General features: G+C 43.5%; 1 protein-coding gene across 1 annotated transcript; it reads right to left on the reverse strand.

Moving 5' to 3' along the window:
* Positions 1–1,306: 1,306 nt before the first annotated feature.
* On the reverse strand, positions 1,307–13,991 carry LOC113901135 (cytochrome c oxidase subunit 7A-related protein, mitochondrial). The gene is made up of 3 exons (XM_027555112.1): positions 13,550–13,991; positions 3,453–3,584; positions 1,307–2,230 (listed from the first exon to the last, which is right to left on the reverse strand). The coding sequence occupies exons 1-3, from the start codon at positions 13,619–13,621 to the stop codon at positions 2,090–2,092; spliced, it is 345 nt and encodes a 114-aa protein (XP_027410913.1). The 5' UTR covers positions 13,622–13,991; the 3' UTR covers positions 1,307–2,089.
* Between the last annotated feature and the right edge of the window lie 10,952 nt (positions 13,992–24,943).

Here is a 24,943-nt window from a genome sequence, read left to right on the forward strand (position 1 = left end):
AGGAGCACTCCTCGTCACTGAAATACATCAACAATGACACTTAGAAAATCACAACCACCGTAGTAACACATGACTCAGTCAAGAAATCATCATGGAACACCAACCCTGGGTGTAAAACCATTGACCTTGATATTCCTGGCCTCAAATATCACCCCACAGATTACTTATCAATTAAAAAGGAGAAAGGGTATCTGTAACATCTTAATTAAGACTTTTTGCATCCCCATGGACAGAGGAGCCTGGCAGGCTACAGTCCATGGGGACTCTCTAGGCAAGAATACTGGTGTGGGTTGCCATGCCCTAGTCTAGGGGATCTTCCCAATCCAGGGATGGAAACCAGTTCTCCCACATTGCAGGCAGATTCCTTACCATCTGAGCCACCAGGGAAGCCCTGATTAAGTTAACCAACTTCAAATCTCCAATAATGGGACAAACTGGTATCAAGTACCACTTGATACAATGACATCACACCATATATGAAAAATTCCTGACAAAACTGCTCAGCCTGAATCCAATCCTGAGGAGACAGTAAGACAAATCCAAATTGAAGGATGCTATACAAAATACTGCCCTGAACTCTTCAAAGTGGTCAAGATCATGAAGGATAGTGGACTGTTCTGCATAAAAGGAGACTAAAGGGACATGATAATGAAATGTCCTCATTCGTAGGAGATCCTGCCTCAAGTATGTATGGCTGAATTACAATTCCATAGCTTTATCTTAAATGATTCAGCAAAAACCAAATATGTGTGTGCCTGTGTTTGAGAGAGTAAGAAAAAGCAAAGGGGACAATATATTGATAACTGTTCATCTAAGTGAAGATGTGCACGGACAGGTGTATACTGTACCATTCTTACAATCTTTCTGTAGTCTGAAATATTTCAAAATAGAAACTTCGAGGAAATACCAGGGAAGTTTAGACTTGTATAGACAAATAAGAGGTTCCTAGCCTGTGAGAATATTGAGTGTTTTCATAAGCTGCATTTTATCTTCAGTAAGAGGTCACTGTTCTTTGCTACGGCAAAAGACAGACCATGACTTTATAATAATAAAATTCCACCTTTTCCAGCATTAATAGAGAGCATGTGAAGTCTACCAGTTATGACAGCACAGGAAATTACTGTCTAAATGAACTGTGTGTTACACGCACATTTCAGAAGAGTCAGGCAGCTTCTTATAAGGAACCATATGGTAATCATCAACGTGCCATTTGCCTCCTGTTACTTGACTTTGAGGAACCATTTTGTAAAGATTATCTGGTGTCTAATTAAAAAGAAAGAAATTAGACTCGGGTATAAGATGCCTCTGATGTTTTTCTGAAAGTACTTTGAAAATTTATTTAGAAGGACTTCAAAGTTGAGATTTTTTCATTCATGTATTTATTCCACAATTAAAATAAATCACAATTCAAAGGCATAACATTTTTAAAAGGTAAAGGAGAATCTGTGTCACAGCTGTATTAATAAAACAGACATTGGTCTAAAGTGCAACACTAAACAGGTGTTCTCTGTTCCCATGGTGGAATAAATACATAACAATTACACATAAAATTTCACTGAAGATCTGAGATGACGCAAATAACCCTTTGAAACAAACTGCCCAACAAACGGAGGCAGGCTGCAAATAATTTCTATTAACATTGAACTGCAAGACAGAAAAATTCCCAAGGTGGCTAACATTTTCATGTGCCTGGCCTGAGCTTCTGTCTTCCTTCCTCAGTCACATCCTAATCCAGAAAGGCTGCCCCTCCCCTGTTCAATAGCCACCAGAAGTCCCCAAGGACCTCAGCACAGATGGCCGCTAATGAGCCTGTGTGTGACCTCCATTCAGAAGCTCCAGGGAAATTAGGAGCCCAAGTGCAGAGAGCAACATCATTTCTTTAAACAATAGTTTTAACTGCTGAATGAGCTCTGGCAGGCCATGTGCATTTTCATAACAAACCAAAATATTGTCTTAATATCTTTCTGCTTTTCTTTAAGAATGTTAAGTGGGATATTCAAGTAAAAAACAAAAAAAATTACAGAAATAATGAAAAATGAAAATTCAAAGGATTTATGCCGACAAGCAAACCAGTCCTCTGCAGCCTAACTCATTTGTTTCTGGGCTGTGATGCCATGTAGAGGGCGATCAGGCAGTAGATGGTCCCTCCCACTGTTAGCGCCATGGTGGTCCGGTAAAGCATTTGGTCAGGCAGGCCTCGTTTCAGGTGGATGGGCACACCGTCAGATTTCTAGAAAGAGAATTATCAAGGACATAGCTGATAAGAAAAAGATTTTCACGATTTAGGCTAGTATAGAACAAAGGCCTCTACCTTATAATTAACCCACCAACCCGCTGCAGCGGAAAAAGCCCAAATCTACTAGAATGTGAACTAAAACGCTTGGTATATTTTCTTACAAATGCAGCTGAAGTCTGTAAGACAAAAATCATTCTCCAAAATGCAGTCTCTGAAATATGCATGCAACAAATTCCAAATTTCTAAGGAATATTGCTAAATTACAAAAGAAGCACTGGTGACTTTTTTTTTAAGGCAAAGGTAATCAGCAGCTAATTAAAGGCTTGTGAGCATAAGAAATGCTTTCATTTAATCTGACTTCTGATCATTCGTGGATGCAGTCTGAGCACACCAGGTCAATTAATCGGTTCAAGGCCATTTTGTATTCAACTGCCTTCCTTCTGTAAAACTGCTAAACCCCTATTTAATAACAAAACTCCATAAAATATTTAACCCATTGTTTTGCACAGTCTCAAAAATCCCTCCCCACCCCAACTCAAGACCCCAAATGCCCAAGTCTTACTTCTCAGATAAAAAAAGAGTAAACTGATCAAAAGTTCTCATCTGGACATATTTTTGAGGAAGAGGAAGCTCCCTTCCAGCGACAGCAACAGCTACTGCCACTGCCACAATGCCTGAAATACAGTCGAGTCACTGACCTCTCAACTATCTGTATGTAGAGTAACATTAATAATATTTTAAAATCCAATCTGAGCTTCTCTCTGCTAATCAGCAAACCCAAGAGAAACTTCTCCACTTCTACCAACAGCCTGGTGAATTTTAGTATCAAGCACGCAAAAAACAATTAAAAGAAAACATTGCCTAAAGTCACTGCATGTGTCACAAAGCCAAAGACATCTTGGATAAATCACAATGCTATTATACATTATATACGCTATTGCTTCCTCCACCCAGTGATGATCAACAGCTACATATGCAATTTAAAAATCTGTACACCCTTAAATACTGAGGAGGAAATGACTCATCCTCCCTGCTTTTATCAGTTTCTTTGTACACGAAGTTCTACCAGTTAATGGCTCAAACTAAAATACAGAGGATTTTATTCAAGGAAAAACAGGCGAGTGAGTAGCAAATTAGACTAAGACTCAATTTCAAAGGGTGTTTTAAGCCTATTCATTTCACAGCCTTCACTGTTCTTAAGAGCGTCTTCTCTGACCTGGAAAAACTTCTGCAGCTCTGGAACTGTGTTTTTCCCAGCATAGTCATATGCAGTGGGACCGGAGCTCAGTTTAGTTGGTGTGGCAAATATGATAGGCGGTGCTTCTGTGGAAACAACAGGTCTTAATCCCTGTAGGAAACAAGGAAATTGGTCAAGTTTAAAGTGTATCTGGGCCTGTGAACAAACCTTTCCAGGAACAGGCTGTCTGGAGCAGGGCAGGCAGTGATTGCACCACACAGAGAGAAGGAAAGCAATCTCCATCTCCACATTATATAGCATTTGAAGTTCTTAAACTTTGAACACAACACCCTGACCCGCTTTCCCAGAGCAAATACAGTCAAGAACTCTCTTGTCTGTGAAGGTGGTGGAGGGGGATGGTAAGGAAGCAAACCACAGCAAAGACCCAATCTGGGGAATCCAGATACACCCATCGTGTCCGTCTTCTCATCCAACCAGTAAAACAGTTACAATCTGTATGAACTTTGAGTTAAATTTCAAAGGAAACCTCACTGTTCGTTTTCTCCTCTGAGTGTGCAGGTGTACCAATATCTTGATCCCTGAAGTGGACTTCAGAAACTCTGCAGACGCACGGTAAAGAAATACTCAGTTTGGAAGAGCTTGTAATGGGAAGACAGCCATCTTTCAGGACCAGGAAACAAAACAATTAGAGTAACTGAACTTTCTGGCATTAATAAATCCATAAGTTATAAAACATATCTCAGGGCTTCCCTGTGATCCCGTGGTTAAGAAACTGCCTTTCAATGCAAGGGACACGGGTTTGATCCCTGGCCTGGGAAGATTCCACACACCATGGAGCAACTAAGCCAGCGCACCACAACCGCCAAGCCTGCCCTCTAGAGCCCCAGAGCCACAACTAGTGAAGCCCGTGTGCCTAGAGCCTGTGCTCCACGAGGGAAGCCATCACAGTAAGCCCACACACTGCAACGAAGAGTAGCCCCACTTGCCACACCAGAGAAAGCCCACGCAGCAAGGAAGACCCAGAGTAGCCAAAAGTAAATAAATAAATATTTAAATACACACACACACACATATAGACAGAGAAATAAAAAAGAAAACCTCAGTGTCCTCATGTGTGACATGTTGATGACAAATGCAGAGTGGACTGCGTGAAGTAGTATGCGCCTAAGGCGGTGTCTGGTACACAGCAGCAGTCAATAAACGTAAGCTGAATGAGACGTGAGGAGACAACCGCTCCCCGGCCACATGAATGGATAAAGGGAGAACACAGTCTTACTGATAAAAAGAACCTGGGAGGGGGAGACAAATGAAGCACTGGTGCATGCTGCAGTACGGATAAACCTCAAAAACATACACTGAGGAGAAGCAACCAGTCACAAAAGATCACAAAGCTTATGACCCCATTCATATCAAAGTCCTGAATAGGGATATTTCCAGAAAGTAAGTTAGTGGTTACTGAGGGAGGGGAGGGAAGGTGCTAAGGAAGGCGGGTGATGGCTGATAACGGCTTTCTTTCTGGGATGATACAAGTGCTCTGAAATTAACATGGTAATGATTGCATGTTCTCTGTGAATACACTAAAACCATTCAATTGTACACTTTAAAATGAATGAATGTATGATATGCGGATTATATCTCAAGAAAACTGTTTTTGTAAAAAGGAACCTAAGGGTAACTCTGGGTTTCTACCTGATGGAATAAACCTACAGTGGCAGATAAACGATTCTCCAAAATAACCTGCAGATGATATTAAGGAACTTAAGGGTCACATTAAGGAACTCCTTTTTCTAACCCTTTCATATTAAATTCTAACTCAGAAAAATAAAATCTTAAAGTTAGAAAGCAAAGTTCAAGTTCAGCGCTTCCATTTTACAGATGAAAAAGGAAACCTTTTGCTCAAATTAACAGAGTTGTCAGACTTTTCTTAACCTCTTCAAAAAAAAAAAAATTCTAACTTTATCTGTAATTAACAAGAGACTTAAAGATCACAGTGTTACTTTCACCAGGCAAGCACTGGGATCAACAGAGCAACAGAAAGGTATTAAAGTAAACTTGGCTTCTATTTCTTCTAACAGGATCCCATAAATGGGAATGAATCATGGCCTTTTTTCTGTCCTGTTTTCACTCATTTAACTTATTTTACTGAGGACTTACTCTATAATGAAAATACATAATGAATAAGACACGATCTCTGTCGTTACGGATATTAATGTTACGGAATAATAACAGCTAATATCTACTAAGCTCCTATTATGTGCCCAGCATCATGTTAAGAATTTCATATGCATAATTCCATTTAATCCCGACAGCAATCTCAGTACGGTGTTACCTTTCCCTTTTTACAGAGGAGAAAACTGGATCAGAAAGGGTAACTTGCCTGAGAACACATAACAAAAACACAGATCTAGGGCTTCCCTGGTGACTCAGTGGAAAGAATCTGCCTGCCAGTGCAGGAGACATGGATTTGATCCCTGATCTGGGAAGATCCCTCCTGCCTCAGAGCAACTAGCCCGCGCCACAGCTACTGAAGCCTGTGCTCCAGACCCAGGAGCCACGGCCACTGAAGCCCACACACCCTAGAGCCTGTGCTCCGCAACAGGAGAAGCCACCGTGATGAGAAGCCGGCACAGCGCAACTAGAGAGCAGCCCACTCACCGCAACTAGAGAAGAGCCCGAGCAACAGTGAAGAGCCAGCCCAGCCAAAATAGATAAATTAAAAAAAAAAAAAAAAGACCCAAATGTGGCCCTGGCATTTACGTACTACCTGCCCGTGCTACCTCCCGTCAACCACTGCTCAAAAACAACGCTTAAAGAGAAAGTCTGCTTGCTGTGAGTCTACATCTGGACTATAACACACTCAGAGACTCAGGAGCCACAGATAGGAACAGGGGTTCCAACTACTGAGATAACAAGGCTATATAAGAGATCTCTCTTTAAGCTAGAGATTGGACATTCCCTTACCATTCTGTGAACTCTTTGTATTTTCTCCTAATGATCACTTCCCCTCGAATTGCAAAAATTTAAAAACACTTCATACCAAGCAACTTCCAAAATGGCTTGAAATTAAATTCACGTTTTGACAGGACTAATGTGAGAGCACTTTGAGATAGGATTGCACCTAATTTCTTGGTGTCTGCTCACCAGTAAAGTGATTCAAAACTACAGCAAAGTGTTTGAACAAGATCATCTGAAAACAGGAATATTAACCACCTAAACAGTTTTAAATAATTCTGTATTTCCATTTATAACATTGTAAAAGTTTAGAATATCAAATATTTAAATCACCTATAATCCCATTATCTTATCCGATCAATGACTGTGAACTGTATATTCTCCTCCAATCTGTTTTTCATAAGCATATTTTAATCTTTATAGTCACAGTGCAAAACCCCACATTCTGCTTTTCTCACTTTTAATAAGCATCTTTTCAGGTTCTTATACAATCTTTACAACTAAATTTACTCTTCACATCAACCCCATAAATTAAGTATTATCAGCCCAAATAACAGATGATTAAAACAAAGCTCAGAAATGCTGTAGTTAGATGAGGTTCAAATCCACATGTTTATTAAATCATACTATCAATAATAAGCTGTCTTGGCCCCAAAGGTAAAAAGAATGGATAAGGTGTTAAGTACTTCACCCTGCTGCTAAGTTGCTTCAGTCGTGTCCAACTCTGTGCGACCCCATAGATGGCAGCCCACCAGGCTCCCCCGTCCCTGGGATTCTCCAGGCAAGAACACTGGAGTGGGTTACCATTTCCTTCTCCAATGCATGAAAGTGAAAAAATAAAGTGAAGTCCCCCCGCGGCCCCCATCATTAAACCTCCCAACAATTGAAGAGCAGTCATGTTTCCAGTGTTTCAAGGCAGCTAGGTAAGACTAGCACTAGGGTTCTCAAGAGCAGACCAGGAAGCTGTATTTACAGGAAGGGATCTAGAGCAAATCCCTTCACCTATGCAAGGAGATCCAACCAGTCCTTTCTAAAGGAGATCAGCCCTGGGTGTTCTTTGGAAGGACTGATGCTAAAGCTGAAACTCCAGTACTTTGGCCACCTCAGGCGAAGAGTTGACTCATTGGAAAAGACTCTGATGCTGGGAGGGATTGGGGGCAGGAGGAGAAGGGGACGACAGAGGATGAGATGGCTGGATGGCATCACCAACTGGATGGATGTGAGTTTGAGTGAACTCCGGGAGCTGGTTATGGACAGGGAGGCCTGGCGTGCTGCGATTCATGGGGTCGCAAAGAGTCGGACACGACTGAGCAACTGAACTGAACTGAACTGAATGTCTCTTCCAGACCTATGGCTGCCCCAGCCTATAATTATGAGCCTCAAATATGTCCCTCCTCATCTCAATAAATGACAATGCCATCCTTCCAGGTACTTGGGCCAAAAACCTTGCAATTGTTCTTCATACCATTCACTCACGCGTTTGAAAATACTTTTGGTTCTGCACTCAAATTATATTTAGAATCTGACCACTTCTCATCTATCTTCACCAATCCACATCCTGTTCCAAACTCCTAGATTTTTATAACAGCCTCCTAAGTGCTCACCCTGCCTCCATTCCATCTTTCCTGCCTTGCAGTCTACTCTTAACGCAGCAACCAGTAATTGTGTTAAAACAGAGGTTGTCACTACTTAACTCAAACCCTCCCAAAGGCCTCCAATCCCCCTGAGCAAAGCTCAAGGTACTTGAAAGGACATTCAGAACCCCACGAGATGCACTCCTCACCAGCCCCCACTTTACACCATCCTCGTTCTCTTCCCCAGAATTCTAGAAAAGCCCTTTACGCCTCCCAAGCCCGGCATGTTCCCTCTGCCTAGAACGCTCTCTCCAGGTGTTTACATGGCATGCACCCTCACCTCATGTCACCTCAGTGAGACCTCCCCTTACCACCACCACCGTTTTTAAACAATGCGTGTCCCGCTCCATACACTGCTAACCATCTCTCCCCTTCCCTGCCGTATTTTTCTCCATGGCACCATGACCATCTAACACACTCTCTCCCTCCCTACCGCAATGGAAGCCCCACGAGGGCAGAATTAAGGCATATTCTGTTCACTTTTCTTACTTCCCAAGACTTAGAAAAGCAACTGGCACAGAGAACATTTAGTAAATATTTGCTGAATGTACTAATAAACTAAGGAAGCCTACAGTTTCAATGCTGTGTAGACTTGCAGGTTTCAGAACCAAAGTCATGAAAATTAGCACTTGATGGTAGAGCCTCCCACACATCCCAGAGCAACAAGCAAACAACTGAAAGCTGTTCTTAAAATAAGCGGACTGGAGACCAAGTAGAAATCACAGATTTTGCTCAGTATAGAATCTCTTAGCTATTTACACAATCACTACCTCCAAAACTGATGAAGAGCCATTCACCTGTTACCACGTTTCGTAGCTGAGTTCTTCCTAGTCTCTTTTAGCTGCTCCAAATTTTTACTTTTAAAAACTCAAAACTGACTGGCCCAAAGTTTTCCCTTTCTTTTATCTTTTAGGTTTGAGGAGGAGGAAGAGGGTGGAGAAATAAGAGAAGTGTTCCAAAAATGTTTTAATTTTTAAATGATAGAAACTTAGGAGTGCTTTCATTCTGATTTAGGACCACAAACAAGTTTCAATCAGCAATGACTGAGTCCTTCATTTCTAATTGCCAGCTAGGTATCACCACCAATGTTTCCTGGATACTTCACACTCAGAGTGTTCAAAATTCACCCAGCTGTTTCTCACAGAAACATCCCTGTTTCTATGTAAAGCACCACCATTCTTCCATTACCCAGTCATCCTGAAGTCCTCCTTCCTCATTTCCAAAATCTCCTTCAGCAGGTGCTCAGTACGCACCCTCCAGACCTCTGCTTCTCCCTCTACTCTTACTGAGAAGACCCCGAACTCTTCTGTGAGTACAAGACATCCCTGGCACTGGTCTCTCCCAGTCAGAGTATCTTTTCAAACACAGTTTTGATCATGATACACACTCCGTCATCATCAACCTGTCATGAAAGTAAAGCGAAGACGCATGCCTTGTTTCAAGCTCTGGTCAACAATCACCCACAACTTTCCGCATCCAGTTGCTTTGGAAATTCCTATTCATGTCTCACAAAAGTCCTTCCATCATGTTCTACCTCCATCCAGCACAGCCTAAGTGACCTACCCAATGATTCCCTTGCAGCACCACTCTTCCCCTTCATTCTCGCAATTCCCTTAACCCAGAATATCCTACCATCTTAACGAGAAGAACTGCTGGATCATATGGTAAGACTATGCTTCACTGCTTTAGAAAATGCCGAACTGTATTCCAAAGAGGCTGTCCGATTGCACATTCCCACCACAATGCAGCAGGGTCCAGTTTCTCCACATTCACATTCTGCTGTCTTTTTTTTCCTTTTAAAGCAGGTATGAAGAGGTATCTCCTTGCGATTTTGATTTTTATTTCCCTAATGACTTATGATGTTGAAAGCATATCTTTCCAAATGCTTATTGGCCTCTATTTTTGACACAGGACACGACTGAGCGACTTCACTTTCACTTTTGACACAGGACACAGAGAAGTAGGGAAAATGCTTTTCACTCAACCACTGGAAAATACCCTCCCAATCACTTGCCATCAGGCTGACTTATAAATCTACCTGTACTTTTGTTACAGAACTAGCTTTTCCATTAATAGGTTACTCAATGCATATTAGAGTATTCACTTTACATAATACTGACAATTACAAACATCAACATTTTACATTTACAAAATTTTACACCTTAAGTGTTTCCAAGAAAGGAAAAATTGAAGTACTCCTAATAACCAAAGTCAGAATACTTGGTTTGGGGATATCAGTAACAATCACGCTGAAGTCTACAATTCATATAAAGCCTAGACAATATTGTTTCTTTCAACATAACTTAAATCCTGAACTAACTAAGAAGTTCAAATTCTCAAGAGAAACACCAATTCAAGTAATCCTAGAACTCTGAAGTCCTTATCTGTACCAAATGCATCTTGTGGTAATATCTGCTCAAAGTGTTAATTTAATTTCAGGATTGTCAGTTTTAGTTTAAAATTTCACTTTTTCTTACTAGGTAAGAGAGTTCCGTGGACAGCAAGGAAATCAAACCTGTCAATCCTAAAGGAAACCAACCCTGAATAGTCATTGGAAGGACTGGTGGTGAAGCTGAAGCTCCAATACTCTGGCCACCTGATGCAAAGAACCGACTCATTGGAAAAGACCCTGGTGCTAGGAAACACTGAGGGCAGGAGAAGAGGGCGAGAGGATGAGATGGTTGGATGGCATCACTCAATGGACATGAGTTTAAGCAAACTCTGAGAGACAGTAAAGGACAGAGAAGTCTGGTGTGCTGCAGTTCACAAGGTCGCAGAGAGTCAGACACGACTTAGCGACTAAAAAACAACAAAAAAATCTAAATTATGCTAAAACTCTATTAAAAGAAATTCTACAACCAATGGAAAAGATCAACTGTGATATATTCATACAATGAAGTTCTGTACTGCAATAAAAGGAATACATGTAACATGAATGAGCCCCAAAAATACTGATAAATTAGAGGTTTATACAAAACAGCACTGTGTGGTTCCATTTATATGAAATTCAAAAACAGGCAAAACTATCTCTATCTAGTGATATAAAAAAGAACAGGAAGATGGACAGGGACTGACAGGGCAAGAATAAAAAGGAACTTCCTAGGGGTGAGGTAATGCTATATATGTTTGTAAGTATGGGTTACACAGTGTGTTTGTCAAAACTCAAATTGCAACATTTTAAGATCCATGTGCTGAAAAATACACATCTCTATAGAAGAGTATTTGCTTTACAGCAGAAGCCAATATGAATAGAAATGGTTATTTCTTATAATCTGCAAAGCCAGTCACTGTTGTCAATTCCTTCTAATCCTCAAATTTTTTTTGATAAATTTTCCTCCTTCACTCTCCTTTCTCTTGAGAGTCCCTTGGACTGCAAGGAGATCCAACCAGTCCATTCTAAAGGAGATAAGCCCTGGGTGTTCTTTGGAAGGACTGATGCTAAAGCTGAAACTCCAATACTTTGGCCTCCTCATGCAAAGAGTTGACTCAATGGAAAAGACTCTGATGTTGGGAGGGATTGGGGGCAGGAGAAGGGGACGACAGAGGATGAGATGGCTGGATGGCATCACTCACTCGATGGATGTGTTGGAGTGAACTCCGGTAGTTGGTGATGGACAGGGAGGCCTGGCATGCTGCAATTCATGGGGTCGCAAAGAGTGGGACACGACTGAGCGACTGAACTGAACTGAACTCTCCTTTCATGTTTCTGCAATCTGATCAAAACTCCATCATTCTTTCCTAATGTGGTCCCTGGATGATCTTCTCCCACCACAGCTTCTACTACCACCTATGGGCTGAAGACACCTAGATCTATTAAACTTCATATTCATAAACCCAGCGGCAACCAGACAAGACATATTACCATGAGCTCAATCCGGACCCTTACTCCCCAACCCCACACCCCCCAAAAACTTGCACTTTTTCTTGCCCTCTTTATCCTGTGGTGGTTTAGTCGCTAATTGGTGTCGGACTCTTGCACTGCAAGGACTGCAGGCCGCCTGGCTCCTCTGTCTGTGGAATTTCCCAGGCAAGAATACTGGAGTGGGTTGCCATTTCGTCCTCCAGGGGATCTTCCTGACCCAGGGATCCAACCAGGGCCTCCTATATTGCAGACAGATTCTTTAGGTCTGAGCCACCAGAGAAGCCCCATTAACAGCATATCTATTCTTAGACTGAAATCATTCTTAAACATCTCCCCCTTGAGCATGCTGCAGTGTTTCACAGAATGAGGAGGAGGTAACAATGGAGCATTCTTTACATCCCACCTGGGGCCCTTACTATTCTATCCAGTTCTCCAACTGCATTATCTCATCACCCCTTTCCTACCTACTCTGAGGATGAGGAATGAAAATGATGGTATCTCAGACCTAGTTTCTAGAGAACAGCTTATCCAGTAACAGCCACCTGCCAACGACTGCTGGTCACCTGACACACACCTCATTTAATCTGTATTACAGCTGCTCTAGAGAAAACTGAGCTCACAATGAATTAACTTGGTCAAGGTCATAAAATGAAAGCAGCTAAACCAAGATCTGAGCCTAAATTAAGAATCTGGGACTCTAAAAGCCCTTCACCTCTACATTCTCAGCTGGAGACTGATCCTTCAATTCGCTCAGGCAAAATCTGAACGAACTCGCAATACTTTTCAAACCATTCAAAAGCAACCGTCAACCACTTTACAGCTGGGAAAATGTCAGCTCTTTGCACGTTAACTACGAAGACTCACCCAAACATTTGAATTAACTCATTGCTGCTGCTGCTGCTGCTAAGTAGCTTCAGTCGTGTCCGACTCTGTGCGACCCCAGAGACGGCAGCCCACCAGGCTCCCCCGTCCCTGGGATTCTCCAGGCAAGAACACTGGAGTGGGTTGCCATTTCCTTCTCCAATGCGTGAAAGTGAAAAGTGAAAGTGAAGTCGCTCAGTCGTGTCCGACCCTCAGCGACCCCATGGAATGCAGCTTTCCAGGCTCCTCCGTCCATGGGATTTTCCAGGCAAGAGTACTGGAGTGGGGTGCCATTGCCTTCTCCGGAATTAACTCATTAAGTCTCCTAATTCTGATCACACAGCCCCTCCTGTCCTTATGGCTTCCGATGTTGCCGTCACCCCAGCTCCCAAATCTGGTGAATAGATGAAACTGTGTTTTAGGCTGCAGCAGTAGAGTGACAAGGGAGCATGAGGCGCCTGAAAGGCTGGTTCTCCTCTAAAAGGGCAGGGCCAAACTTCGGACTCTGTCGGGTCCCATTCTGGCGCCACGAGCCACCCCCACGACCTATAAGCAACGACCTCGGGAGTCACCTTGACTCCTAGAGTGCCAGGCACAACGTCCACACCAGACACCAGCTAGCCAGGGGAGCAGCTACAGAATTAGGAGCTCCATGGCTGCAGCAAGTGGGTGAGAAGACATGAGGGGCCAAGAAAACCGAAGCGCGGGCAGAAGCCTCGCCTGGCTCGGGTGCCGAGACTGCCAGGCGCACCGTGAGACCCGGGCCGCTACTTCCCCTGTCCGAACCCGCGCCGCACGACCCTTACCTGAGGGCTATAGGCGTCGGAAGCCCATGCTCCGGCCAACTTCTGCGTGAAGCCACTGAACTTATAATACATGACGCCCCGTGTGGACTTCCCGCAGCCACTGCCCGCGCGACTGCCCCAGAGAAGGACCCCGCCTTCCCGGGTGTGGGCCGAAGTCTCAGCCTAAGGACCCTGCGTCAAAAGGCGGGCTGCCCGGGAACCGCCTAACTTAAAACATGCCCTCTTAAGCCACGTAAGGGAACAAAAAGCCGGGTTCTCAGGGCCAAAAAGGCAAAGCCCAGCTCTACGGCGGAAAGCCGCCGTTGCACGGTGTGCAGAAAATATGAGCATCCTTCTTTCCCTCACGTTTAAACAGAGTCTGGCAGTGCCAGGACGCCCTAAGAATTGCGCAAGCGCCCAGCAGATCTAGCCGGAGGCTGAGGGACTTGTCAGGGTTGAGAGGACGGGCTCGGGGCGGGGAGTGGGGCGGGGCCTAGGGCGGCAGGGGCGGGGCGGGAAGAGTACCCTCCTTCCCTCCCCGAGAGCCCGTGCTTCCGGGCAGCCTCCTGGTAGTTTTTTGAAAGCTCCACCTTTACCAATCTTAACTCCTCCCCTACTTAAGGTCACCTCGTGAAGCGTCCAGCTCTCACTCGGTTGGCCCAGGAGTATGCACCCGCAGCTAGGCTTCTCTAGCAATCTAGGAGCGGTGTGGAACAAATAAGAAAAGTTGGAAACACCTCCTGCAAGCTGTTGGGGTTTCACCCCAATAATATCAATGTATAAAGATAGTCTCCTGAGCTTTATGTAGAGGAAATACATCTACATTTCCTACGAACTTAAGGCATAGGGACATAAATTTTGCACAGTTCTCAGAACTGATTTTTACTCTTGCCTAAGCTTTATGGGAACTTATTCATCCTTTTTTGTGGGCTCTGCGCTTGGAGATAAATGAGGTGGGGAGTGTAGGGGAGGTGGCCCAAATATTTGAAAAATCTGGAGCTTGAGCCTGAAAGAACAGGCCTACCCCTTTCAGTTCTGGTAGTATTCTTCAGTTCAGTTTTAAAATGTCTTTAGAATCTCCACTACATACAATGTACTGTATAAAAGAAGTATACAATTCATAGTTTCCTGCCTCCTGGAATAAAACAAAGCCTGTCTTTGCTTTATCATCTAACCAGAGGTTTTCACAAGTGTGTTATAAGTGCATTTATAATGCATTCATGAAAGCATGTGGCAAACTGATGGGTGATACTAACCTGTATATAGCATTTTCCATAAATAAACTCATTTTATCTTTACAACAATCAAATGTTATATAGGTGCTATTATTGTTAGGGGAAGCACACTGACTGAAGCCACCCACCCTGGCCAGGCACCATAGTAACAATTTGCATGAGTTGTTTTAGGACAGGAAGTCCTGGTAAGGAATAAGCCACCACCAACTGGAAGAGTTCAGGAAAGGTCAAAAGGAGACACCGCATGTCCGACCACCTCCCAGAATCCTTCTCTCTGGCATCCATCTTGGCTGAATAAGGCGTGCACCACCAGGAAGGACTCTGAGTCAGAATGATTGGCTAAAGACAGCCCGGAAACTAATCCCATCACCATAAAACCTGAGACTGCAAGCCATGTGGCAGAGCTGTTCTCCTGGGTTCCCTTTCCCTACTGCTCTCTACCCGGGTGCCCTTTCACAATAAAATCTCTTGCTTTCTCAGCATGTGTCTCCTCGGACAATTCATTTCTGAGTGTTAGACAAGAGTCCAATTTCGGGCCCTGGAAGGGGTCCCCCTTCCTGCAACATTATCATCTCCATCTTACTAGACAGGAAAATGAGGCCCAGAAAAGCAACTTGCCCAGGTCAGCTATTAGTGAGTGGCAGAGTCAGTCATCTGGATCAAGAGTCTGTACTCTTAAGCACTGTGTGTGCTCAGTTGCTCAGTCATGTCCAACTCTTTGCGACATCATGGACTGTAGCCCACCAGGCCCCTCTGTCCACGGGATTTCCTAGGCAAGAATACCGGAGCAGGTTGTCATTTCCCTCTCCAGGGGATGTTCCCAATCCAGGTATTGAACCTGCATCTTCTGCATTGGCAGGCAGATTCTTTACCACTGAGATACCTGGGCAGCCACTCTTAAACACTACATAATAGATAAAGTAGGGGGCATTCCCGGTGGCTCAGTAGTAAAGAACCTGCCTGCAATGCAGGAGATACAGGAGACTCAGGTTTGATCCATGGATTAGGAAGATTCCGTGGACAATGGCATGGCAACCCACTACAGTATTCTTGCCTTTTGAAGAATCCCATGGACAAAGGGGCCTCACAGGCTTACAGTCCATGGGGTCACAAAGAGTTAGATGCAACTGGACATGCACACACAGTAGATAAGTAGATAAAACTGCACTCTGAGAAGAGGTAGATGCAGGGTGAACACGCGAGCATCCCAGCTTTGGCAGGTGTAAGCCCAAGAGCCCCAAGTGTTCAGCATTGCTGAGACTCTAAAGAGCAAAGGTTTTAGAATACTGTGATCAACCAGTCCAAAGTCAACTACTTTGATGAAGCAGCATTGTGATATAACAGAAAGACACGTGATTTGGTTTTGAGTCACAGTTTATTTAAGGCTGAGTGGTTGCAACTAGTTATTTACATTTTCTGAGCCTCGCTTTCTCTTCTATAGAGTAGGAATCATCATCATTAGAATATCTTCCCTCATTAGTGTTCTGAGAATCAAGTTACACACGTTACGTTGCTGATCTTACCTCTGAGTTACTTTTCCACGGTTCTTGGCTACATATAAGAATTCTGCACCACCAGGCAAGCCCAGCAGCATCTCCCTATCGAAATTTCCCCAAAATATAAGGATTGGTACAGAATAGACTAAGTCAGACAGCTTCAGATATACTGGACTACACCTAATGGGAGTTCTTGGCTTAATTCTTATGATTTTACTAATACTGCTAGCTAGGTTACTTGTATTTCACCTGTTTTACAAAACTGATGTTTCTTACATTATCAAATGTATGACTGAGCCTCTGATAAAGTGATAGTATATAAAAAATTAAAATTAAAAAAAGAATCTCAGTTAATTTTTCTTATTTAAGTTAATTTATTAAATGCTGGAGTCACTCATACCACAAAAGGAGAATGAGCTTGTTAGCTAATACTGGGTGGAAAGAAAGGTCTTTCATAGAGTTTAGACTGAGAAGAGAAATTTAATGATTTGGGACAGCTCCCTAGCTCTAACCTAACTGTCTTCTAGACATATTTTGGAAGAAAAAGGTAGAGAACATCCCCCAGCTTTTAGCAGCACTAAGGTGTACCAGCTTCTTGAAGTATAAAGGTGCCTGTCAACACTGATTATTTTCTTAAAGTTCCTGCCATCTGATTTTAGATTCTGCAAGACATAAATTAAGACTCCTGAAAATGTTACAACAGCCGGGCTGTTCAGTGGGAGATAAAATGTCAGTAGCAGAGTGTGGGTTGGGATGTCACATGGAGTGGCTGATCATAGGAAGATTTTGTCTCATTTCCCAAATAAAACGCAGCACACTCTGACAGCACTAAGGCACCTATTCTCATTCTTATTTGCATAATCCCACCCAACATCAAAGCATCATCTTTCTTTAGACCATGATCCCTTCAGGTTGTTTCCTAGATCCTATTCTGAAGGGAAGTGACCACAATTCCTAGTGCAGAGAAGCCTGTTAATTGTCAAATGATCTGAGTGAGTGCAAATGCCAGTCTGGCTCCCAGTGAGTCAGAATGCTGCTGCCTCTCCATTTGTGAAGGCTGTGTGCTAATGGCCTCTGGCTGGTCGCTCTGTCAAAGCCCTCAGGAATGCATGGAAGACCAATATAAATTTTAAATTGGTTGTACTGAATGTTAGATAGAAATGCATCCTTGTGAAATAGTTCTTAATTTTTTCAATTTTCTCAGAATTGTTTTCTTTCTTTCTGTTGTGTTTTTTTTTCCCCCCCTTCAGTTTTTGGCTGCATTCCAAGACATGTGGAATCTTAGTTCCCTGACCAGGGATCAAACCCATGCCCCCTGCATTGGGAAGCAGAGTCTTTAACCACTGGACTGCCAGGGAAGTCCCCAATTTTTTCAGAACTGACTTGTAAAAATTTGACACTGAGTGGGTCTGCCAGAGTTAAAGTATGTAAGCCCTGTAGTTGTTGAGGTCACTGTGGCCTCCACTTGCTGATTCTTTCATTCCTTCCTTGTCTTTAGAAGGGTTCATATATCACCTGGCTCTGGTGTCACCACTTGGGAGCAGAAATATGACTGATGAGCATCTGTTCCAGGATGATTTATCATGGAGAGGGTCTCTCTCAAATAAGGACCTGCAGAAGGCCCTGCTTTCCCCCACTTCACTGTTTCTTTGCTGCCAAACCTGCAAACTGTAGAACCTCTCTAACCTGGGGAAGCACGTTTGTGGACGCAGATTTCGCCCATTCTAAGGAGGTTTCCCTGGTGGAAAACAGACTATAATAGTCCACCCTCTCTTTTGCAAAAAAGAAGGTAGAGGGAAAACATTTTCCTAGCATTTAAAACCACTAGTGATATCCCCAAGGAAAACATCCCCAGTAAAATACTGGAAAACATCCCCGGTAAAATACTGGAAAACAAAATGGAAAGCTACATGTACTTTATGATTTTCAAAACGATAACACCATTGGTGCAATTATTCAGTACTTTTCATGTGGCAGAATTAGAAATCTCAGCTGTCATCTCTTAGTCTTTTTGTCAAGTAAAGCCCTATCTGGTATGGCAATTTTATGTTTGTCTTTGAAACGTGAAATCTAGATTATATCAGTATGGTTGAGAAACAATTAAACCTTTGTTAAATCGTGGTATTTTCATAGCATAGGAGCTGAAGGTCTGAATGGTGCATTTCTTACCCAAAAGCGGGGAGCAGCAGCTGGGATTACAGTTGCTGAGACAGCTTTATTGCAGTTTGGGATGAACATACTAACATCAACTCCTGCTCTGACCTTCTCCTTGTTGAATGTCAATATGGTGTGTGAAGCTGCCTCACTTTTGCCTGCATGATTTTCCTTATGTGCAAGTCAAAAGCACATCCACAGAGATTATGGATTTAACTCAATTTTGACACATCACATTTCATTTCGCTGGTGAAGAAAGGCTGAGGTATGACTCATAATTTATTTTAAATCATCTTAAATACACTTAATTATGCATAGAAAAAAGTTGAGATCCAGAACAAGATTCATGCAAATTTACATGAACATCATCTATAAAAATATAGAATATGTAATGTTGTCTTATACATAGAATGAAAAGGTTAGCAGTGGTCTTCTCCAGGTTGAGGTCAGAGGGTGGTCCCTAATGACTGGAGATTCTCACTGTCTACCTGAAATGTGTCTACAGTATTGGAATATTTTACAGTGGGCATGTGTGATTCTTTTAAGTCCATACATACACTGATTAAGAATACAAAATTACCAAACGGTGAAAAAACTAGAATTTTTAAATGTTTCCATGTACTTCTACCCTAAGCTACCAATTCATTAAGAATATTCTTTAATCATCCCTTATGTAGATGTGAGGAACCTATCGAGCAACAGTCCCCAAAAGTATTAAGCCACAAGAACCGTCACTCAAGGGCCATTCTGATCATTAGAGTTAATAGTATAGTGCTTCTTCTCCACAAAGCTTTTGGGGAAAAGAATGAATGAGTGAATAAACAAATAAGAGTTAACACTATAGTAGTTCTTCACACAGCTGCTGGAGAAAAGAAGGAAAGGGAAGAAGGAAGGAAGGAGGAAGGAAGGAAGAGGGACTTCATCTCCACACACTGCCTTGAGAAATGAGCAACCATGCCAGATTGTTAACATAAGTGCCCTGATTACATGAAAGCTGGTGACCAAGCAGAAAAGGAGATTAGGAACCATATACCTTGGTCTCAAGAAGATGAATGTTGATGGGTTATTTTCTTTTGAAATAGTGGAACTTTTTGTCTTCAGAGAAATCTGACTCTATCCAGTATCAAAACATGGGATGCTCCATAGCCACTGAAACCAATATATCCAGTTCCCAGCCCTGCACTAGATTTGCAATCTCAGGCTAATTCCTTAACCTCTCCTGGCCAGAGAATGAAAATTTCAGATTAACAGGGTGTATACAAGGATTCCCAGGTGGCTCAGTGGTAAAGAATCCACCTGCCAGGCACGAGACACAGGTTCGAGCCCTGGGTCAGGAAGATGCCCTGGAGAAAGAAATGGCAACCCACTCCAGTATTCTTGCCTGGGAAATCCCACGGACAGAGGACCGTGGCAGGCTACAGTCCATAGGGTCACAAAAAGTTGGACATAACTGAGCAATTAAACCAACCAACCAACAATGCAGGGATTAAATAAGATGGTATGTGATGAATAAGAAGCTCGTGCATGGCAATGAAGAGCAGCCCCCACTTAACTAGAGAAAGCCCACACACAGCAGTGAAGACCCAGCACAACCAATAATAAATAAACAGATTTTTTAAAAAGATGATATGTGCTTAAAAAGTTAAAAGAAACTTTATAAATATATGAAAGCCTATGTAGGAAATAATATTGAGTAAAAATACTAAAAGTGGATCTGTAATCACCAATCAATACAAGCCAAAAAAATTTATTTTGCATGATATAAAGTATTAGAATTTTAAGTGTACTGGATTTAGTGTTTGGTAAAGTTACTTGGTTATAATAAAAACTAAGCTAAAAATCGTTCCCAGTCTTTAGCCGCCACTCCCTCCTCTCTTTTGTTTTCCCCTCTTCCTTTCTCCTTTCCCCAAGAATAGCAAAGGCCATGGGAAATCAGACTAGAGCTGTCAGGTGGAACCCAGTATGAAAACAGCCCCCAAAGACACAAGATTTATCTTTAAAGTTTGAAGGCCAAAGAGAGGAGTCAGGTGTCCCATGAAAATATGGCCAACTTTTCAGCATCTGCATTAAAATAAAATGCCAAATCCATAATTTTACTTGCCTCCCCTTCCACCTCAGATTCTCACATAGTGGAGATGTGCATGAAACCCAAAATCGTGACCCTGACTTCAGATCACCTTCTGAGGAGGATGACGAGTACATGGGCTATAATACCAGTCTTAGTGTTAGTCGTTCCATCGTGTCTGACTCTTTGTGACCCCATGGACTGTACGCTACCAGGTTCCTCTGTCCATGGGATTCTCCAGGCAAGAACACTGGAGTGGGTTGCCATGCCTTCCTCCAGGGGATCTTCCAAACCCAGGGACTGAACCTGGGTCTCATGCATTGGCAGGCAGGTTCTTTACCACCTGAGCTACCAGGGAAGCCCACATAGGTTTAAATCCCAGCTCTTTCTCCAGATAAGCTCAGTTACCTTGGGAAGGTTACTTTCTCACTCTGAGTCTCAGAGGTGAAATGAAGGTTCTAAGTCACAGGAGTATCAGTGTGTTATTAAGTAGCAAAAATACCAACCTGTGTTCACTGCTACCTGGGACAGCATGCCAGGTGATTCCAGGATTCCAGATAGACTTGGGGAGGAGGGCCAGGAAGGACATGGATAGGCCTCTGACTGTCACCATGATGGTCTGGGAAGCAAGGCCACAGGTGGGAAAAGTAGGAGAAAGTTATAAATCTGAGGAAAATGTCTAATGAAAAACCAGTGCTCAGTGGCTCAGTCATGTCCAACTCTTTGCTACCCCATGGACTATAGCCCACCAGGCTCCTCTTGGTCCATGGAATTTTCCCAGCAGGAATACTGGAGTGAGTTGCCATTTCCTTCTCCAAGGTATCTTCCCAACCCAGGGATCAAACCTGTGTCTCCTGCATCGGCAGGCGGATTCTTTACCACTGAGCCACCTGGGAAGCCCAAGGAAAGCCGATTTCCCCCTTAAAAGAAGAGGAGCCAGAAACAGCATAACATTCCGCAAACTCCAGTTGAGAAACTCAGAAAGCCTGAGTCAAGAGGCCCAGGGCCCTGAGCCTGGGACTCCCAGCCACACCCCTGCCTTCCGACCCAGTAGAGGAATTTGCCAAAGCACCAATCCAAAAACCCAACGGTTTCCAGCTGAAGTCGGCTTTCTAACAGCGGGGTGAACCGGAAGAAGACATGATTGTTGGCCTACAGTTGTGTGATCTTCACGTCTCATTCAATCCCGCCTTCAAGGCTATCTTGTCCTTTCTTGATACCTATTCTTGGTCCCAACAGCCCACAGATGCAAACTAACCGCATTGACTTTCATTTAAATCATAATAAAGGGAAAAATTGAATCAAGGTGTTTGTGTTTTCTCCCAAAGCAGAAGCAAGCACTCTGCAAACAGACACAGCCTTGTTTCAGGCACGGATGTCAGAAACGTAGAGCCTGTAAATCTGCCCAGGCAGTTCTGTTCTTGAATCATTAAGAACAACCGAGTGGGTGGAATGAGAACATGAAATTGCTGTGTGCACTCATGTTTTGTTTATGGAGCAATCATCTCTAGACGTGTTTTCTTTTTTTATGGAGAATCTTTTCTATGTTTGATTTTGAATTCCCCACCTTCCTCCCGGTCCCCAGCTCTCCCACACTCACTAAAAAGAAACGTAGAGAGTATTACGAAAATCTCCACAAATTTAAAGAATAGGTTCCATTCAATGTCTCTCTCAAACAATTCCATTTACTCAGTCAAAATAAGTGATTTAGCATTATGAATAACACAGATAACAACTGAATTTGAATATTGCATGTTATTTCCCAAGCTCATAACAACTGTCCCAAATCATAAAAATCACTTTTCATTTCTCCATCATTGTGCAAGGAGGATCTCCTTAGCCCAGTGAACTGCAAGTCCTGTGATGCTAATTATCAGCAGGGTTTAATTGAAGGTTTATTCCCCTGCCACAAGATTCTTCACTCAACTTCACTGTGCCTCTGTCTGTCTATAAAATGGGCATTGTATCTAACTTGTGAGGACTGCATGCCTAGAACACAGGGGTGGTGGTGGTTTATTTGCTCAGTCGTGTCCGACTCTTTGCAACCCCATGGCTCCTCTGTCCATGGGATTCTCCAGGCAGGAACACTGGAGTGGGTTGCCATTTCCTTCTCCAAGAACACAGTAAGCACTCATTAAACTGCAGCAGTTATGGTTGTTACTGGGCAGACAGGATGGAGCAAGCTTTTGCCAGATCCTATGAATCTTTTTCTCTGACACACCCCTTCCCCAATCCTGGCACCCAGCACACAACAAAGGGTACCTCTCAGACTTAGCATGGTGATAACAATCCCAGTCAGTGCCCTGTCTTCCTAGCCCCCCTGAAGTTTCTATCCATCTCTAGAGAGACCTGCCAGCAGCTCCCCCCTACACCCCCACCCTCAAGGGAGTGCGTGTGTTTGCTGAACTCTGGTGCTGTGTTTACCATCTGGGTGGATCTCATTTCATTGCCTCTTCTCTTGTAGTTTTTGGCGTCTCGGCCATTGTCCTGCCTGGGGCCTGCCCCAGTCCCGTGCTCTGTGGCCCATCACTGTGAGGTCCCTTGTTTCTGGCAGCAGGCTTGCTGCTAGAGGCAGAGAACGGTGGCATCAGGTGCATAAAGCAATCGCATTACGTTTTCTCTTAGGAAAACTATCTTGGGTTTTAAAAAATGTTTTGTGGAATGGATCTAATAACTTAGTTCAGTAATAATTTCTCCTTTGCCGGCTCTCACTGCAAGGATTCTTTCAGAAACAATAGCGCATTAATGCTTTGCAATAGGCTAATGGGGCTGAATTTCCAGAGGACTCTCAACTAGAGGAGAGCTTTTCAGATTATCCACAACACAAACCGATAGGGGCAACCCTCCCCTGGCCCAGAAATGGATACAGATGGGGCAGCAAGGCCAACGCAGGCCCTGCAGAAAACCCAAAGAGCTCTCTAGGTTCCATGGGCTCTCTAATCAGTCTCTCCCTGAGGCTCCGCAGAGGTTTGTCTCTTGAGCTGAGACCCTGTCCAGCCAACGTTCAGTGTCCCAGACAACATCTTAGCCACAGGAATGCTAACCAGGCCAGCAGGCCTGGAAATGCTGGGGGCTGTCCATCCCCAGCCGGCCCCTCTCCAGGAACTGATCAAATTAGAGATGGAGAGCAGTGGTCACAGATTTTTCCCAGAAAGCTGTAGAGCTGTCAGTCAACTAGCACTTAATTTCCGGTGGGTTGTAAAAGTGCCATTTATCCTGCAAGCTTCAGGGTGAACAGGCTGCTAGGATTCTAAGTTAATGATGCAAGAACAGCTACTCTTGGTGATGATTCTGTGCTTCAGAATTAAAAACAAAGCCAAAAAGATCAAACCTGCTTTTACAGTGATTGCAGTGAAGAAATCACTTTCTGGTAAATTCCCTTGGTGAAGCCACGTGTAACCCGCGTGGACAACTGGAGGTCCATAAGCCATTCAGCAGGACCTCATGGGCACAAGTGGAGTTCTGCCTGAATTCCTGCCTGAGGTAAAGTTTTCACCACTTTTGACACAGTCCCACCAATTAAAGGACGGCCCCCAGGGAAAATATAATCAGGCTGATTATGGGGATCTTGGGGTCTGCAGGGGCATTCGAAAGTGGGACAGCAACAGTAGCCCTGACACAGTGAGGCAATTGACTAAGGGATGAACAGATGCTGGTCTGAGACCATTGGACAGGACAGCTCTCCTGGGCTGGCAGACCTAGGATTTAGAAAATCATGGAGATGTTTTCATTTCTAGGCGGGGCCACATGGGATGTCCCTGGAGGTCCAGTGGTGAAGACACCAAGCTTCTGCTGCAGGAAACATGGGTTCAGTCTCTGGTGGGGGAATCAAGACCCCACATACCACAAGGCATGGCCCAAAAATAGGGGGGAAAAGGGGCCAGGTGAAAAAGAAACAACTTCATGGAGCCATGAAGCCAGCACATTAGGGTGGTGGGATCTGTGCATGTGGTGGGGCTTGGAAAGGAAGAGATTTAGCGGGGGAAAAAGAGTATTTTGCTGACCTATTATTTAAATTACGTATAGGGTACAAAAATGCTATCTTTAATAATGAAGATAGATTAGCAGCCCAATAGAACACTGGGTAGTGATGGTAATGTTCTTCGTCTGGGCTGGCCAGGAATGGCTATCGAGCACTTAAGAGGTGGCTGATGCACCTGAAGAACTTCATTTGTACTTTTACAACCTTTTAATTTGGATAGACACACACCGCTAGTGGCTGTGGTGTAAGACAGGCACAGGCTTAGGGGTTCAAGTTGGGGAACAGAAAGAAGACAGAAGAACAACCTCCCTGTCAACTATATTTCAATTGAAAAAAAAAAAAACTTCCTTGTTTGTCCAAGCCCCCAAAGAAGGAAATCTAACTCATTTGCTAATGAAGTTAGGCCACGGGAGTAAAAACATAATTTCAACTTGTATTGAAAATGTGCTTTAATGCCTGTCTAAATGTTGAACCGTAATAGCT

This window comes from Bos indicus x Bos taurus, chromosome 11, assembly GCF_003369695.1.
Source record: "Bos indicus x Bos taurus breed Angus x Brahman F1 hybrid chromosome 11, Bos_hybrid_MaternalHap_v2.0, whole genome shotgun sequence".
NCBI classification, from domain to species: domain Eukaryota; kingdom Metazoa; phylum Chordata; class Mammalia; order Artiodactyla; family Bovidae; genus Bos; species Bos indicus x Bos taurus.